This window comes from Epinephelus lanceolatus, chromosome 7 (genome assembly GCF_041903045.1).
Source record: "Epinephelus lanceolatus isolate andai-2023 chromosome 7, ASM4190304v1, whole genome shotgun sequence".
NCBI classification, from domain to species: Eukaryota; Metazoa; Chordata; class Actinopteri; order Perciformes; family Serranidae; genus Epinephelus; species Epinephelus lanceolatus.
In genome coordinates, this window is record NC_135740.1 from 40,135,526 (window position 1) to 40,154,545 (window position 19,020).

General features: G+C 40.3%; 1 protein-coding gene across 3 annotated transcripts in view; it reads left to right on the forward strand.

The window, feature by feature from the left end:
- The first annotated feature begins 1,041 nt into the window (after positions 1-1,041).
- adad1 (adenosine deaminase domain containing 1 (testis-specific)) overlaps positions 1,042-19,020 on the forward strand; it is a 63,860-nt gene continuing 45,881 nt past the window's right edge. For 2 of the 3 annotated variants that reach the window (XM_078169559.1, XM_078169558.1), the window contains exons 1-12: positions 1,042-1,172; positions 1,813-2,004; positions 2,489-2,629; positions 2,809-2,979; positions 4,237-4,308; positions 4,862-4,987; positions 5,640-5,763; positions 7,230-7,400; positions 7,684-7,759; positions 7,950-8,106; positions 12,817-13,051; positions 13,378-13,510. In XM_078169559.1, the coding sequence (XP_078025685.1) occupies positions 1,833-2,004; positions 2,489-2,629; positions 2,809-2,979; positions 4,237-4,308; positions 4,862-4,987; positions 5,640-5,763; positions 7,230-7,400; positions 7,684-7,759; positions 7,950-8,106; positions 12,817-13,051; positions 13,378-13,510 (1,578 nt within the window). In that variant the 5' untranslated portion in view covers positions 1,042-1,172; positions 1,813-1,832. Of the gene's footprint in view, positions 1,173-1,812; positions 2,005-2,488; positions 2,630-2,808; positions 2,980-4,236; positions 4,309-4,861; positions 4,988-5,639; positions 5,764-7,229; positions 7,401-7,683; positions 7,760-7,949; positions 8,107-12,816; positions 13,052-13,377; positions 13,511-13,832; positions 14,497-19,020 lie in introns of those variants that run through there. The other variant, XM_033632837.2, reaches the window with a different exon arrangement.

A 19,020-nucleotide genomic window follows, 5' to 3' on the forward strand; every position in this document is an offset into this window, starting at 1 on the left:
CTTGGTTTGTTTGCCTTTTTTTTTTTTGATTGCATGTTTTAATGTATTTCAAGTATCTCGGGGTCTTGTTCTCGAGTGAGCGTAGAATAGAGCGTGAAATATATTGGCAGTTTGGTGTGGCTTCTGCAGCGATGTGTGCGCTGTCATGGTGAAGATGGAGCTGAGCCATAAGTCAAAGCTTTTGCTTTACTGGTCGATCTACGTCCCAACCCTCAGCTACGATCATGAGCTCTGGGTAGTGACCAAAAGAATGAGGTCGTGGATACAAGCAGCCGAAATGAGTTTCCTCCGTGGAATGGCTGTGCTCAGCCTTAGAAATAGGGTAAGGAGCTCGGAGTAGAGCTGCTGCTCCTTTGTGTCGAAAGGGGTCAGTTGAGGTGGTTCGGGTTGGAGATGTACTTGGCATGTCCCACTGGTAGGAGGCCCTTGGGCAGACCCACAATGCTCTGGAGGGACTACATATCTCATCTGGCCTGGGAACGCCTTGGGGTCCCCCAGAAGATGGTGAAAGCCTGCTGCCCCTGCGACCTGGTCCTGGATAAGCGGATGAACATTTTATTTCTGTGAAAGGTGCTACATCAAATGTATTATTATTATTGCAGTGGGTTAGAGATGTGTGCAAATTCTCAGTGAGATCGACCACAGACATTATCTCTGCACCATCTAATCTGTTTCATTTAAATCTAAATTTAATATTTCTCCTATCTCTCTGTGTTTCCACCATTTTCTCCTATCTTAGAATTTGTCTTACAGGCTAAGATGCTTTGTGAATAACTTTTATCCTTACTGGGATTTAGTCTTACCTTTAAGGGGAAATTATAATTTTGAAATGTTGTCACCAGGATTAAGTCTTTGTACTAGAAAGCTTTGTGAATACAGCCTCTTATCTGTAGTTTCGACCTGTCACTACATTACAAAAACGCTGTACAAAACAGCGTCGTCAGTTTTCCAAACAGTGTAATTCATCGTGTTTTATAAACGATCTCTGCACGTGCGTCAATCGAACGACAACAGCCAACGTGTCGTCCAAGCATGTGCGCTGGAGACGTCACGTTCAGGCTGAGACGCGGCTTCGAAACCGTTTAAATATCAAAACGATACGTTTACAGGTCTTTGCGTTTGTTTTCTCATTAGAACCGTGTACTGGATATTTAGCAGCAATTGTGGACGTGGTAAGTTTAACTTTTATCTTAATTTACTGCATTAAGTAATGTACATAGTAACGTTAGCATAAAAGTGAATTTGCCTTCAAGTTAGCGCTAGCGTTCATCCACGTTAGCAAGGTGCATAGAGATGTTTAAGGGATTAAAAGTCTAACTTTAACCCGTTAAGGTACTTTGTAAACCGCAACGAAAGCGTAAGAAACTTCAAGTTAACTTTAAAGTAACGTTACGTGAAGTATTAATGTTTATATCGTATTTTTATAGGCTATATTGAGTGTGATGCTAAGCTAATGGTAACGTAACGAATGCTATTAAGCTAACCTAACTTTGCTAACGTTAGCTATCTTTAATAGATGCCAAGTCCCAGATTAGTGATTTGCAGTGTTAGCTACACTTCTACAGATAACCCAAGGTTATATTATTAAAGAATAATTCTGACGTTACCATATCTTTGAATATGGACTAAATATAACACTTGCTAACCTAAGTGGATACAACCGGCCAGACTGTGCCCTTGAAACCTTTTGTCAGACGTAACTTTGGGAACCTTAGCTAACATGTCTGTTTGTCCCTTGTCAGAATCATACAGTTTTCTTTAGGTGTGGTTTCAGGTCAATCATGGAGTTATTTTTCTCTTTCTTTCTTTCAGTAATCCTGAAAGCTTTCAGGATGTTTCCAGCTGGTGGATCATTTCGTGGCTCCAGGGGAGCCTCTTTTGCAAAAATCCTCATGAAGAATTTGCCTGCCTCACCAGGACGTGAATTATACCAACCTCTGTCCACCTCGGATTCTCCTGACAAGGATGTCTTTGACCATCAAGGGAAAAATACATTTAAGCACGGTGAGTTTCAGAATGTGATCTGCCAGAATCCCACTTAACTTTATCAACAACGTCTTTCACCAGTGTTAATTAATGTAATAACTAATTAGACAATACAAGGGTGAATGGGGGCCATATAACACAATGTGAAATTAACTGGCAGCCAGCTGCAAATCTCATCATATGGGTTATTAAAAAAAATCACATACAAATAAAATGCAATGGTTTAATCTTTTAGTCATAAACTAATCAACTTTCCACTGCTCTTGAATGCAGCGGCCCTTGCTGTCAGCTGTCAAATGCCAGCCCTTGGTCGTTTCACATTGGCCCCCTGGCCCAAACTTTGGCCATGTCTTCGCTAATAACAAAAAGACTGCATTCTCCTCTTGTGATGTCTGATTTCTTTTGCAAGGCCAGTTAGTATTTAGTTTTTTTTGCTACAGCCAAATGGACAACTTATATTAATGTGACATTTTCTACACTTTTTTTTATTTCACCAACTAAGGTCCTGCTGCCAAGCCGACAGCTTCACCTGAAATCCTGATTGACAGATACAGGAAAGGGGAGACGAACCCTGTGTCTTTGCTTCATCAGCTTGCCCAGACTTTGCAGTTCCACCTGGAACTGAAGGAAACTGTGACCACAGGTAAAGCAGCAGCCAGTAAAATCAGCTTTTCTGAGGTTTGGTTGAGATTAAACCTGCAGGCTCAGCTCCACACGATTCCTAAAATCTGACTGCTCACTGCTGGCTGATGGAAAAAGGCACATCCACAGCAGGAGCTGAGGATTTGTCTCCAATCAGTGTCTCTTCTCTTGTTTCCTCAGGCAACATAACAGGGCTTTATTTTGCCTTTTGTGTGGTGATTGATGGGATCGAGTACAAGACTGGCATGGGAATAACAAAGAAGGAAGCTAGGCGCCAAGCTGCGGAGCTTGCTCTGCAGGAGCTGCTGCCCACCTTGGGAAGTCTGACGTCTGTCCTCCCTGACGCATCAGGTGAGGATCTAATGCTGATCAAAGTATGATGTGTTTCTACAGCAGACTTTGATGATTCCTTTATTGTGCTTGCCTGTAAAATTAGCTTGCTACATTTAGACATTGTTAACAGTGAAATCATGAAAGAAGAACAGAATTACCTTAGATGTAAATAAGAGGATTTTGGATAGCAAAAATAATGTATATATTCTTCATTTATACAGAGAAGGTTGGCTGAGGATACATGCTCTTGTACAACAACACCCTGTTAACAGTTTCAGTCAGAAATTAAATAAAGACAGGCCATGGTTACACTTGTCTTTCAATACGACTTTTGACATCCTATCATGCCAGGATGCATTAACTGTCATGTCTGGACATTCTGAGATTGGATCTTGCTTGCATTTGCATCTGATTAGCAAGACAATAGGCCGAAGTGGCCTGGCTCTCGTTGAGTTTGGATATCAATGAGGTGTAGACAGCATGTGGACAATCCGGACAAAATCCGGAAATCAAATGTAGGTCTTGTGTCATCTTCCTGCAACACGGACTTCCTCTCCCAAATGAGAGCACAGGAAAGACCTCGGCTGGAGTATGATAAACTTAAGACCCATTGTCTTAGAGGGTTTTACCATACACATGTGCTGCCTTGGCTTGTCTTGGTCCGACAGCTCAGCGCATTAGAGATTTGCATCTTCTATAAAATTGTTGAAACTGCTGTTTGCAGAGGTGCAGTAAGAACTCGTTGTCTGCAGCTCTTCATCTAACATCTCACTGTGGCTGTTTGTGCATATACACTTGCTTCCTGTGTTATTAGCAGACTTGTTTTTATTGAAAATTAGCTGTGAAAAAAAGTTCGGCTATTTTGGTGATAAATTCATTCAGTTTCCTATAAATTCTTCAGAATAAAAAATTAAATTGTTAAATTGTTATTTAAAAGCTCTCATTGTGAAGCAGCACAATAAGGAAATGTTAAGGTTTCGTGGACAAGGTAACATATCCATGCAGAAATACATCTAATCAATGTGTAATCAGGCAGGTTGCATTGAAGTGTCAAATCTGGACACACGTATACGGACACAGCTCAGTTCCGATCTGGCGCATCGGATCATAAAAGTTGTATTGAAAAGACAAGTGTAACCATGGCTTATAGAGAAGCAAACATAACAGAATAATGTATAATAAACACAATACAGGCACAAATTAAGTTACAACAAAGTGTTGTGTCTTGTCAGTAGGCGCTCCCCTTCATTCATTTCCATGCCTTTTTTTCCACAGATGTTCCTCCACCACTGCCAGTGAAAGAGGAGCCCTCCATCTCCAACATACATTCTCATAGAGCCACTTGTGGTAATTCTGGATTTCTACTATATGACTCTCTCATTTTCTTTAATTTATCATTTGCGAGATGGCAATATGAGGACAGTGGTGCATTTTTTGTTTGGTTCACTCAGTATTCAGTTTCTCTAAAATAAAACATTGAAGTTAAAGTGCTGGCATTTAGGTTTAATTCAAGAGATTGGCATGTATATTGAGTCGTAACGTGTTTGGATTAAGGTCAGGTGACGGACTTGAACAGTGAAGAACATTTCACTTGATGACTGTATGTCTTGAATGATTGTTTTAGGTAAAGTCAAAAGTCAGCAATTCATCTCATAATTGTCATATCAAATCGCACGTTCCAAAGTTTAGCCAAAAAAACAAAAAAATAAGTAATGCTGCAACAGTTAAAGTCCATACTGTATAATGCAAAAAGGGAAAGTGCAGGGAATACTGTACAACCACATGCTACAGTGAAATACATATATCTCTATACATACCTTTTTCGTTCAGGGCGAGAGCAGTTAAAGGCCAGTTGATTTTTTTTTTTTTTTTTTCCATTAATATCTTTCTTGTTTTTCAGACACGACGAGTTCTGTCAACCTCCATATTCCACATGCTGTCAGGGATCAGCTCACCAAACTGATGAACAGCCACCCACAGTTCTCTGCCTGTGCAGGCACCACAGCAGCATTCATCATTCAGACTTGTAAGCGAGCTCTCACAAAAGCATGGTCCAAAGGTCGTTTTTTAAAAAGTCAAACATCAGGTAGTTTTACCGTCTACAATAACCATCGTTTAATCTGACATTGGTGTACAGACAACAAAACCGAAGTTTTCCAAATTTAGTGTTTATTGTAGAATTCGTGCTGTTGTTCATGGTGCTTTGTTGACTGCATTACTTTTAAGCTACACTCAGAAACTGTTACTATAAATCAGTGGTTTTCAAACTGTTTCTGTCCAGGGCACACCAAAAGGGCAAACCAAAATTGCAAGGCACACCTGTACTCATATCTGTGCACAAGAGCTTCTGTAACGTGTGTTATCACTCAAATCGTGACATCAGACAATAAAAATAAGACAAAATAAGACAGGTAGCTTTCGTGATACTGTCTACAATTTCTTTTGAGAATCACTGCTATATACAGTACTATATACTGTATAATACAGAGCAAACGGTAGTGTATTTCTAGCTCCACTTGGTCTGCTCAAATAAAACGTCCTACCTCTGCTTGACAGCAGTATAACAACAAAAACAGAACTGCATATAAAGAAACTGAAGGTTACAGTCTGTTCAGTGGTTGAGTGGCGACTACCTCAATTTGCGCTCTGTACAAACTCTTCTCTCTCTCTCTCTCTAGCCAGCGGTTGCGAGGTGGTCGCTCTAGGCACGGGCAGCTTCAATACCAAAGAGGACACCTCAGCGAGTGGGCGGATTGTACATGATTCACATGCAGTAGTAACTGCAAGGAGATCACTTATGAGGTTAGTTGCAAACATGACCCTGTGTACGATAGATTGTTTGGGTTGTGGTATGCCTAGAAACAAATTATTTTCTCATTATCCACAAGTGTTACTGCACTGAACAGTGAAAGTTTACTTTTTCATGTAAGGAAATGATACTAGATAGAAGTTCAGGTTACAAAATAAGACTGAGATGGTTTTTTTAAATTCATCTAAACTATCAAATAAAAGAAAATACTGTGTTCCATGAACCCCCCAAGGGGTCTCAAAAATCAAAATTAAACACAAGTTTAAACCTCTTCAAATACTAAAAAGCTTGTTAAATGCAGTCACATGGATGACATGTTTGTTGAATGACCTTTGCCAGTGAGGTAGGTAAGTGTACATAGACACACATATGTAGACCACAGTAGCCTAGAAACGTCACTGAGAACAACCTTGAATGTGAGTGCATTTCCTGTTACACAGTCCCCAGATGCTCCGAGATCACATATGTTACAGTTAGCCAATTTGCTGCTTGTCTATTTCTCAAGACCTGGGGGCGATGTCATGTCGTCTGTCAAGACCTGCAAACCCTACGTTGTTATAACAGTTTAGGTCACATGGCCTTGTCTGTAAGAGGAAGAGTTGATGGAAAAATATCACAGTGGTGTCTGTTATTGTGTAAAGACATTTTTGGTCATCTGCAGTTTTTCTCTGTATACACAAACAAAACAAAACAAAAAAGAATAGTATTGGTTTCACACCACAGGTATATGTTTATAGGGGGAAATAATAGCTCAAATGTGATTTGGTTAGTACAGTAGGTTTAACATTAAGGTACAATAGGGCTCCCCCCAAAGTATTTTCCTAGTCGACCAATAGTCGTCATTTAGGGCCATTAGTCGACTAGTTGCCCGCATGTTTACGATATTAATTTAAATATTAAATAATATATTTTGGTGGTTTGAGTTGAAGGTGTGAGAAAGAATAGTATCAGTAACATTGTTAACACTAGCCCCTCCAGCCCTGGAAATTAACCTGACTCCTGTCTGACTGCTGAGTGTGGCCACTTCCTGTGTTTGTCCTTTCAAATTAAATTCCCACATGGTCTAGTCAGATAGGTTTGGATTTATTTTGACAAGGAACAGCTCCCAATTGAGTTTCAAGTTTTTTTATTTCTTTTTCTGCAACTAAGCGACCAATGAGATCTTGCCGACTCATGACCCTTCTGGTCGACTGATCTTTGGTCGACTTTTTGGGGACAGCCCTGAAGTAAAATATGTGTAAGGAGTATTTCACTTTTAGGATGCATGAATATTGCTCCTTTGAAGATGGTTCACCCTCAGCTCACACCTCTATAGCTGTAGTATTGTTTTACGTGACTATGGGAGAAGACATGAAAGCCTTTTTTCCCCGCTAACAGTAGCTCTTCACTTCTAGTCACTGTTACTGCTCATATTTGTGATGTTGCATCATAATGAGCCATTCTCATGCTGTGCTGTCAGGTTCCTGTACCGGCACCTGCTGCTGTTCTTCAGCAATCACGCCAATTTGAAGGAGAAGTCAATCTTCCAAAAGAACAGCAGCAGCGGCCTCCTCAGCCTGAGGAGTGGCATCACCCTGCACCTCTATGTGAACCAACTACCAAAGGGTGCCGCTCAGATCCCCTCCACGCTGTGAGTTTTAGACTATAAGCCTCATCCTTTAGAGTTTCTGAACGCTGTTATCTCATGAAGCATTGCAGATCAAGTGATGTGATAGTTTCAGGAACACGAGTAAGAGAAAGGTCATGACAACCTAATACTGGGAGTTGCTTTGCACTCGACCTTATAAGGCTGTGATTGTTAGCAGTTAGGTCTTTATAAGAGCCACAGAAATGCCAAATCATGGTTAAGTAGCATAAGTAATGTTTGTACAAATGCAATGATGCTTTTCTTCAGCTCTGTACTTTATTCTCAGGCGCCTGAACCCGCTCTCCATTTCAGCATGGCAAGTCAACAATGAGATCAGCCTGCACCTGTCAGTGGAGGGCAAGGTGATGTATATGTTATATATATATATCTTATCTTTTACATTCTTTTATCTAGTGGAAGTTTCTTTTATAATATATTCAACAAAAGTAGAGTTGGATATTTCTAAACACATCACGGAATCATAATGTAAATAGCATTGCCACTGTTACCTTTTTCGCTGCATAATTACAGATTGATTTGTTTCTTTTAAAGGTGTTCTCAGTTTTCTCGTCAGCCTTTGATCACTCTGCCTCCAAGGCGGTCAGCATGTCCGCCACAGACAAGCTCACTCAGTGGCAGGTGCTAGGATACCAGGGAGCCTTGCTCAGCCACTTCATCGAGCCCGTCTATGTCCAAAGCATCCTCATAGGCAAGTCAGCAAGTCAAGTCATGATGCACCTTACACTGAAATTATCTGGGTTTTTACGACAGAGGGAATTTAAAGGCAGCCTCCATATTTCAAGTCAGTGCTACCTTTTCCAAAGCCTGACCATTTTGGCAACAATAAAGAATTATGAAGAGCATTAAATGCATTATCACTGAGTCCAAATGCAACAATAGAATTACTCCACAGGTGTTGTAAGGTGAGATATTATAGTAAGACCAGACAATGATAACTGTAGTGACAGCAGAAAACAGAGAGGCTGAGGCTGGGCCTGGTTAACTTATGTGACACGCTGAGATCCAAAAGTGTGTTAAATAAATTTACTTATGAAAAATCATTATCATAACGTGCACAAACTTATAAAAACTTAAAAAAAACTTAGTAAAATGATCACAGCAGACAAAGAAGAGGGTGGTCAACAAAAAGTACAGCGACCCACTCACCCCGTCTCTCCCAGTCACCTCAGTCACAAAGAGAATAAATACATACATATGACGATACAAAAATATAAAACCATCCCAAAACTAGTCAATCTTGTAAATCTTACAAAATTCATCCCGTTCTAAATTAATTCATGACTCCTACAATAACAGAAAGAATAGATTTCCTGATTTGTGCTGGTAACCTGATTTCAGAGCGAGTCACAGTTCCAAGACTTTAACTTAAATGTGCAGTCCATGATTCTGGAGAGACTGTTAATAACCAGACTCAAAACCCAAACAAACACACATGCTCCTTCAGAAGCTTGTCCCTCCAAACTCATGGAGGCGCATTGCCAAGGCATCAACAGTTACAACGGGTGAGTCAGCTGACTGAAAGCGCAATGTGGAAGAACCCACAGACTTTCGGTTAGCTTTCAGTTAGCTGCTGTAGCAACTTATACAGCCAAAGCAAACCCCAGGGCTGAGGGTCTGATACCAGACTGCAACGTCTCCTACCAGCTGGCCGTATCAGCAGCTTTCTGTTGCCTCAATGACATTAAAGCGGCTGTTTGCCCTGGCCTGATCATATCCCTTATTTTTAATTTTTTGTTTGTCTGACCTCCTCCTCTGTGGCTGATTCTCGGTCATCTCTCTTTCTTGATAATCCTCTGTGGATTTCAGACAGCGAGCAGACTGTGAGGAGAATGTAGCTGCGGAATTTGACAAAAAGTGTATTGGATTAGAATCACATACTCCGCCTTTAATTGAGATCGTTGCTCCTCACCACTTCTTTTTTAAAGCTGTGTCTACAGTATACAGGTGGTATAGCCACCTACAGCCAGAAGAACTTGACGTCAACACAAGATCCACTGCCTGACCTTGAAACTGCAAATCCTACAATCCCTGTTCAAATAATTTGGATAGGGAGCATATTTAAAGTGACCATTTAGGGTCCTTTTTATACAACTAAGATAATATATTTTGAAATAAAGGTAATTCAGGGAATACAGTTACATGAATAGTTTGCTCATTGTCATAATATCGATCCACACATTCCCACAGTTAACGTGTCAGTGGGGAATGCACCTGATTGAAGTGGCTCTCGTATTCCAGGTGGCGCAGAAGACATATGCAACATACAGAGTCAGCAGTCAGAGGATCAAAACATTAGATTAATATTTTCATTTCATGTTAATATATTCATCATCCAGCACTTGCGATCCTATCCCCATGTTCTTTGTTTAACCCAGAACCTTACCTGACCTGATGCAGGACTCTGCTTGTGTTCTCTATCCCTCCTAACACCTAAGAGATCATTGTGAAAGTCAGTAGGATATGCCTAATAAAGTTAGGAGGGGAAGTTGATCAGACAAATAAAATGTAAACAGGAAGTTGTTTCTCATTGTGGGTCTCAGCTCAGTACTTGCTCTCTGCTTAAGCAAGGTTGAATCTTATTGATGTCAAAACACATAAGAGTTTTAGCTGATTTTAAAAAGGGCTGTTCTATGGGATTGGATTGAATCGCTGGTCTGGTTTTTCTGGTACCTTCGATCTGACTTAAAAAAGGATCTACGTCAGGCTTCAAATAGCATAACAAATTAGGTGGTATGCAAAAATTATTCTTTGTAACGTTTGTTGTATGACATCTTGTTGGTAAAATCCTTTTTTTAATCATGTCTTTAACCATAGCTGGCCTGTACTATAAACAGATAGTGCCTCTCGCATTGGCTGAAGACCTGGCGTACATTGGAAATATTTTCCTAGTTTAAAAAAAAAAAAAAAAAGCAGGAAAAGCCCTGATGGTAAGATAAAGCATAACACCAGTGTTGCCATGGAAGCATTTGAAAGTAGCTGTGACTGAGACGAGCTTATGGACAGCCCCACATTCTCTCAAGGAAATGGTGAATCCAAAAATAGGCACTTAGGTAACACCACGTCAGGTCTGTCTATTCAGACAACTGATGTTGGCAGCCTGTAGATTTGAAGCTGCTCGCTCATGCACTTGTGACACAACTAGCAAAGAAATTCCCCGACTTTAAAATCCTCTGTTTGACAAAAGATAACTACAACAGGTGTGAAAATATCCTACTCAAGTTTCCAAGTCAGTTCTTACAGAAGACAGCACAGTAAGATAGATTTTCCATGTGACTCCTCCCCTTTTCAGAATCATAGTGGTATATGACCCACATTTGCTCCATCTATGGGAGAGGGAAACTCCAAAATCAGTTGTATTGGATATGTGTGGAAATGTAAATATACTGACAGTCATTAAAAAATGAAGATACCACTTGACCGAAGCACAACTACATGACTGATGAATTAAAATGTTACTGTCGTCGAATGCACAACTGCAGTAGACACAGTGCAGACAAACGCACACACACATACAGTACACACTAAAAGCATTCAGGAAGAGTACAAAATTACAAACTAACTGCTGGAGCGCATTCTGTTTTATAGGTTAACATTTATCTTCTGACAGATAGTACAGGTGGCTGCCTTTCTTTAAACGGCTGAAACCTTACAACTCATTTCCTGACTAACTGCACTAACATCCCCCTGACCTACAAAGAACCCTACTTTTATTTCCATAATCATGCCAGGTGCAAACACAAAAAAGGGCACCTCAGGGTTTTTCCTGGCTCAGAATGAGGTGGAGGTAGTACCATCCTGAACATGTGCACACAAGTGCATGTGTACCTTGCCTTCAACTGGCTTAAGCAAACACTTGGTACAAGAAATTTATTTTATGAGTACGATTTTAATTATATGATTGAAGAAAATTTGTACAACTACTTAAGAAATATAGCCAAATTTTTACATGGAAAGTCAGCTGTGTGTTATGTGAATTCCTGGATATTAAATGTTCACATGCAGTTTTGGTTTTGTGCAGTTTTGCAGTTGTGGTCCCAGTAATAGGCCATGTGTTTTATTCTGAAGTAGCATATCACATGACAGGTTAAGCTATGTTTGAGGCTGAGTCATGACCACAGATGCTGATAAATGGAAACTCTTAGAAAAAAAAAAAGAAGAAGAAAAGATGGTGCTGGCAATATTGTATTACACAAGGGCACAATTGTAGATCTCCTCATTTATTAAAGCATTTAAAAATAATGTATCTCCTCTTACACACTTTGACAGGACACCTTTTAAAGGCAGCCTATTTTTTTTGATGGAATTTATTTTGATTATTTTACTTCTTATTTTCAATTATTTGCCTTTGTCAGACTCAGTCATATTTTTATGTATCATAATGAACTAATGTCATGTCTCATAGAAGTCTTTTAAGGCACATAGAGTAGCGTTTACAAAGGCAGAATCCGACTGCCGTTTGCAACAGCATTTAAGACTAGCGATAATGAACTATCATCAAATGGCAGTGAGGAGGAGTGTTGTTTTCTTGGGTGATGTTTTTTTTCTGTTGTGGTGGCAAAGACGTTACCAGCAGAAACACCGTGAGGCCCTGTGCTCCCGCTTTGCTGTGGTCCAATACAGATGGTTCTGTTCTTTGTCTCTGGCAATTTTGGCAGTGCCTTTCCCAGTGCACTGTGCTGATTATGATACACCACCACCACATCAGCAGCGCACTGCCACATTTGCAGTTACAAATGACAGAAATCCACCAAGTGCAGCACTTGTTAGAAAATAGTGTTACACACGTCAGACATTTATCAAGAGCTGGGAGCGGGGGTGAATTTGACTGCAGGCTGCCTTGTAATTCTCCATGCAGGAAAAACCCTGCATCTTCTTATTTTATTTAGCAGTTTGATGGAATAAGGGATAAATGAGGTCTGCAGCCTGTTGCACAAATAAAACACAAGATGGATTTGATGTAATGCCACTATCTAGAGCAGTGGTTCCCAACTGGTCCAGTCACAGGGTCGAGATTTGCCCTTTGTCATTAGTTTAAGGTCTACACGGTTTAATACATTCAACGTCATACTTGCGTTTGGCCATGTCGTCGAGCTAGTTTGCTGTCTCTGTCAAGTAGCTGTCTGTTGTTCACTCACTCTACAGCAGGAAACGGCACTTCAAAATAAAACTCTGTGCTGGAAATTCACTGTACATAAATATAAAGTGTGTTTTTTACAAACCTGACATGTTTGCAAGTCACTTGCGGTGCATTCAGAATGGACCCGCGATCCACCATTTTGGAGCCACTGATCTAGAGTAAAATTTTCACAATCCCCAGGCTGTAGAAAGAGAATCCAGTGATTAAGTGTTACTGCACAAGGGTGTCTGCTAAAACATATTATCTTTTAATATCTTACAGGTGACCTTGGCTGCAGTGATATCCGTGGCATGAAAATGTCTGTGAGCCAGCGTGTGGAGGGGATCACCTCCCAGCTGCCCATGTTCTACTGCATGATGAGGCCCCACATCAGCCTGGTGCCCTCTGTGGCTGCCAACAGCACCGACAAAAGCCAGTCGACCTACTGTATAAACTGGTGCGAAGGAGACAGCTCTCTGGAGGTTGTGGATGGCCTGGAGGGCAAGACCATAGAGGAGTAAGGACGACTGTATAGGAAGTTGGCAGGAGGGTTTTCCACTCGCAGACTGTTGAGAGACTGGATTGGATTGCAATTATCCAAAATTCATAAATAACTGCAGAGCTTACTGAGATAATGATTACTTTTATTCCAAATTTGAAACAAGGCAGCCTGGAAATGTAATTGGCAGGATACCAGCTGTGGGATTAACCGCAGTGTGTTCATGAGCTCATGAAGTTCCCTTGACACCGACTGCTTTGGGATTTACTTTGAATTTCCTGTTTTGTTAGCTTTGTCTGTGATTACATTAAAGCTCTTTCTTTACACTGATTCTTTTGTTGTAGATCCCCCTTTAAGAGTGGCTCTGCTCTTGCGAGCCGTCTGTGCAAAGCCGCAATGCTGCACCGCTTCAAGTTGGTGGCCAAAGAGGCCCAGCGGCAGGACCTGCTGGCCACAAGCTCCTACAGAGAAGCCAAGGTAACCTCAACAGTAACACTTGTAATACGGCATTTACACAGGTTGCAACACTGATCCTCTGACGTTCACTTTATTTGTAAACAAAAGCACACCCTGTAGTTTCAAAATTAATCAACACACTTGCATATGGTACAATTCCCAGTGTTTAGTTTGACAGATGATGAATTTATTTGTCTCAGGCATATTGCTCACTCCTAACTTCACGTTGTCATTTCACATTTAAAATCAGCTTTGTGAGGACTGCTGTGTGTATACTTTAGGAAAATTATTTGTAAGGTTCGTGGTTATTCGCCTTACTTCTATTGTTATTTTTTCACTGAAGAGGATGGCGAAGCCGTACCAGGAGGCCAAGAATGTGCTGAGGGCGTACCTGTACAAACAGGGCTTTGGTTCCTGGCTGGTCAAGCTGTCGGTTAGTGATAACTTCAGCATGTAAAAAAAAAAAAAAGAAAGAAAGAAAAAAACACGTTATCACTGAAAGCCATTGTGTTCAGATTTTTAAAATCAAGTTCAGTTTACAAGAATCAGTTGTTTCTGTGAGCCTTTACCAAGCTGGTAATACATTTCTGTTGTGTTTCCTGAAGAGATTAGAGTTAATCTCTGTTCATGTTTAAGAGAGGTTTTTTGTTTGTGAACTCTGTTTGCGGACTGTGACCCTCAGGGTTAGGTCGGGTTTTCAAAAGAGGAATACAAATACTATAAATGTGTATAAAAGAGACATTTGTAGAGGCAAACAACTTCTGTTGCAGCCCACTACAGACCTTAATCAGGGTAATAGTTATTTTGTTCATTGTTTTACTGTTGAATTATTTTAAAGTATTACATGCTTTTGTGTGTAATCATAATGACCATGTACAATGTGTAATCATAATGTTGGTTTGCTACTTGTGAACTTTTCATTATGGCCCTGAGGGCTCTGGAGTATTTAAGTTAATGAGGTCATGATTGTTTCATCACATGGATTTAAATCAATAAAATAAATCATTCCAAGCTCAAAAGCTGGTATTCAGTTCATTTTTATTTTGAAGAAATTCAAAAATTACCAAAAAAACTCTGAAGGTGAGAACTGAGCACTTGTTTCGCTATTTCAAGTCCACCAAAACCTACAGCAAATTAGAATTTCAAAAAAGAAAAACTCTTTGAAGCTGCGATAACAGGACTACAATCAGAACACTGCTCAGAGACTGTCTGTTTATCTATTGCTTCATCTGGGTAATGCACAAGAGAAAGACACTATTAGTGACAGGAAGAGAGAGAGAGAACACAGTAGATAATAAACCATTTTATTTAGAAAGAAAAGTTAATGCACACTATCCCGTGTGAATTGGCCTCAATTTACCAGCATTTCACCGTTGGGAAGTGCTGATTTCGCATCTTTTGGGGGGCATTCAGATGCAAAATGACCTTGGATATCCAGAGATTTGCACTGCAAAAATGCAGACTGTGTTATGTGAAGATCAGGCTGCTCGTCACCAGATACAAACCGGTTGACCCCCATGTTGATGCAAACTGTTGATATGCCTCACGCTGTTATTACATATACGCACACAGGAAATGCTTTGGTTTCCTGTGTATGCTATGCAGTGGATCATTTACTTTAAGTGTTGAGCAGCCTTGTGAATGGAGTGGTGTGTTTACTTCCTACTGCTTTGAGCAAAAGAAGGAATTGCCAGTGCACTGAGGAAGCTTGTGTTCGAGGATCAAGCCTTTCGATTGTATGTACAGCTGCAGGTCTCATACTTACTTGTCTCCTTTTATATGTTCTCGCGTTTGCATCATATGCAGTGCAGAGTGTGATCTTTGTAAGTGTAATGCAGTGCACCAAACCCTGATAGAACTTTGCACGGTTTGTGTGGCAATTTATCAAGATTGAGCAGTGCTGCTTAGTTTAATTGGAATATGTATAACTTTTGACTGGTTAGGTTCTGCTCCAGTTGTGCAGATCCCCAGAGGTGATGTCTAAAGCTGATGCCTTTGTTTTTCTGTTTTAAATAATGATGCGGGGGGGGGGGTTGCCCTCTTTCCTGCTGCAGTAAGTTCATTGTTGTAACCATTTGTTGTTGTAAATTCCTCTGTTGTTTTTGTAGTTAGCAGGGAAAGTTTTGATCAAGACAAGTCATTGGTTGCCCTGTAAATCAGAGATAGTCTTCAAAATATTCTCCCTTATCGTCGTCCACTTTTAAGACTTCATTATTGCTATGTTGTGTGTATTTTGTCTAACATCAAGCCGCCAACTCAGTTGACTTTTCTGTAAAATGGCACCAACCCACAGTATTTTAGCACTGTGATCTTGGCTGAATCTGAAAGTGCTACATGTGATTAAATGTTGCCTTCTCTTGTATTCTTGTATTGGACTGGAATCTTTTGTTTTAATGTTGTCAGTAAACTTTAATGTAAAGGTTTGCCCCTGTGGACATTGTTATTAATATTAGTATTTATTTGTGTGGTAGGTTTTTACATCAGAAGTTAAGTTACTGATTCAGTTCCCCCAAACAGATGCAGTGTAAGATAGATATGAGACCATCTTTCTTTTTTTGTGTGTAGCATCAGTCACTGAGGTGATACTAGTAGGTTTAGAGATAAACAGGATATGCAACTCTATTGATGTGGTTACAAAGTGAAAACGTTTGAGACCTGAGCTCTTAGAAGCTGGAGCACCTATGCTTGAGGTGCTGTGCAGAAGGATGTGTAGTAATATGTGCTGCATTCTTGTAAATCGTGGCTTGATTCAGAAATCCACATGCCTCAGGGTTGCTTTTTTTCTTGCCATTTTGTCTCATGAATCATGTGTTCAATAAAAGATAGAACAAATCACATCAGGGGACCCATCATTCTAAGAAAGTGACATAACATTACATGAAATGGCCTCTTCCATGATAGGTACAAAAAACCTTTCAAATACATTTAAAAGACAGGCACTAACTATTCAAGTTATAAATTAGTGCTTTTGGGGGAAGTGACTGTCCTGGTACCCCCTACGCCATCTTTTGGTCTCTGGATCAATTTGCAGTGTTTGTGAGATGCCGATCACATTTGGTGTGTCATATTTAGTGGTATTTCAAGAAAAGCAAATATTCAAGTATTGACAAACTTGGAGGAAAGGAAGGAAACAGAATTTATTTATAACCAGTTTAACAAGTCCCTCATGTTGCATTGCCAATTTTGTTCGTCCTGTTATAGTGTGGAAGAAAGTTTTTGGATGACTGCTGCTATAACTCTCTGGCAGACGTGAGAATGTCGTAACATTAACCTTTAACATGGAGGGAGTGCAAACTTAGTAAAAAGACGAGGATTCAAAGTGTTAAAACGATCCATAGTCTAAGCAAAAAACTAAAACCAGGTGAGAAAACATTATTAACTGAAATAAAAAGAAACTAGACTTTAGAATAAGATGACAAACTAACTAAAATGATGTTGTGTACTTACACAAGTAACGAAAATAAAATAAAAATATACAGGAAATGTCTTCAGTTTTAGTCTTTGTCAATTTGGACAAGTTTATCAACACAAGAAGCACGAGGAGTCATTGGTGCATGTTGATTGAAACTGGGATGTCTGCATGCCTTCACAAACCGTTGTGTTTGCATCTGAACTTCCTTAATCTTGCCACTGACAAATACTCCCCCATATTATAAAAACGAACATAAAACTAATACCTAAAACAGTAAAAAACTAAACTAAACTAAATAAAAAACTAAATAAAAAACTAAAATATTTAAAGGGATAGTTTACATTTTTTGAAGTAGGGGTTGTTTGAGGTACTTCTCCATAGTCGGTGTATTACATACAGTAGATGTCAGTCTGCATGCCCCCACTTTGGTGAATCAAGCTGGACACGAAAGCTAAGCAATCTACTGCTATGGATGGGGTCAGCAACAAAACATATTTTAGCCCCCCAAAAAGTCCTACCTAAAAAAATCAACATCACTTTAAGTGTATGCCATATTGAGAATATTTTCACCGCTTTACCTTTCTGTCAAAGGGGGAGCTGTCAATGGCTTCAGTTACCCATCTATGCTCTTGTCAAAGCCACCAGACTGTATTGAGAAAAACAATCATTTTAGCTCACTGACCATGGGAGCTGCTGGTCAGCTGTTGCTGCGATCAGTTTGTTTGTTATTATGTGACTAACCCATCAAAATGCCAAAGTCACACAATAACACAAACCAACTAACTGATCCAGGCAGTGATAGACCAGCAGCTCCTGTGTTCACTAATGTTAAATCACTGTTTTTCTTAATGGAGTCTGGCTTTGAAGAGAGCGATATAACGGCTTCATTTTACTCTTGGAAATCTGTCGCCCTTTTTAAACAGGAATTGTGCAAATTTGCAGGAAAGCCCAATCAGTCTTCTTTCAGCATTGGCAGTATAAAAATAAAATCGGAGTGCGGCAAAATGCCGCCTGCCTACTTTTGTTTTTACAGAATGTGCCTTTTTCGGGGCAATGGGGGGCGTGAGCAAGTAACAAAATGTGTAGCTCAGCGTGTGACGTAAACAGTGACGTGGGAGGGAAGCCGCGGCTGGTCAGTCCTTCGGCGATTCTCTCGTAAGTCAGCCCGTCCTTCACCGTCCCCGTCACTTGACGGTTAATGGCCTCTTCATTTGCGAGGACAAGGAGGGCGCGCAATTCCTTGTCTCCCCAGTTGCTCATCTTTACAGTGTCTGTTAGGTTTGTGTTTCCCTCTTGCTACTAACTGCTCACTAATTCCTGCTATCTGCTGTTTCCTGTTTATCCACCGCCAGTGGGTCGCACATGCGGCGTCATCAACAGCTCCCCCCACAAGTCTTCAACAGCCCCTCCCGTGGCGGAAGGGCGCCTTGTTCTGTTTAAACCAAAAAGGTTCCGCCAATATGTCTACCCTTCGAGGCAGAAAATTGAGCACCTCGGATCAACTCGCCAATCCGGCTCTGTGTGTCTAAACGCTCGCAGCTTGTTGGCAAAACAGCCCAACATTCACTGAAAATCTGGCAGTGTAAAAGGGGCTACTGTCTGACATCAAGGTATAGCAGTGACAATACTCTCAATATAGCGTACACTTAAACTGATATTAATTTTTTAAAGTGGGACTCTACAGCAGTAGATTTCTCAGTCTCCACACCAGACTCCAGCCTGCTTCCCAAACTGGGGGCATGTCGACAGCCATTTACTGTTTGTATTGTCTATGAATAAGTACATCATACAACCCCTCCTTAAAAATCTGAGCTATCACTTTGAACAGTAAAGACAAAACTGAAACAGACCTACTCTGGAAACTAACTGGAACTAGACTGACTTACAAACTGAACTGAAATCAGAAATTGGAAACAAAATAAAAATAAAAGCTAATAAGAAATACAAAACTATGACTACAACTCTGACCTGTAGTGTAGAAATGATTTGAGTAGTTGGAAGAAGTCCATTTACCTTTTACTGTTATTGCATTGATCTCATTGCATTACATTTTGGAAACCATACTGTGCCCTATCACCTAAACAGTTTTAGTTGACTAAACTTCAACATAACGTAACCA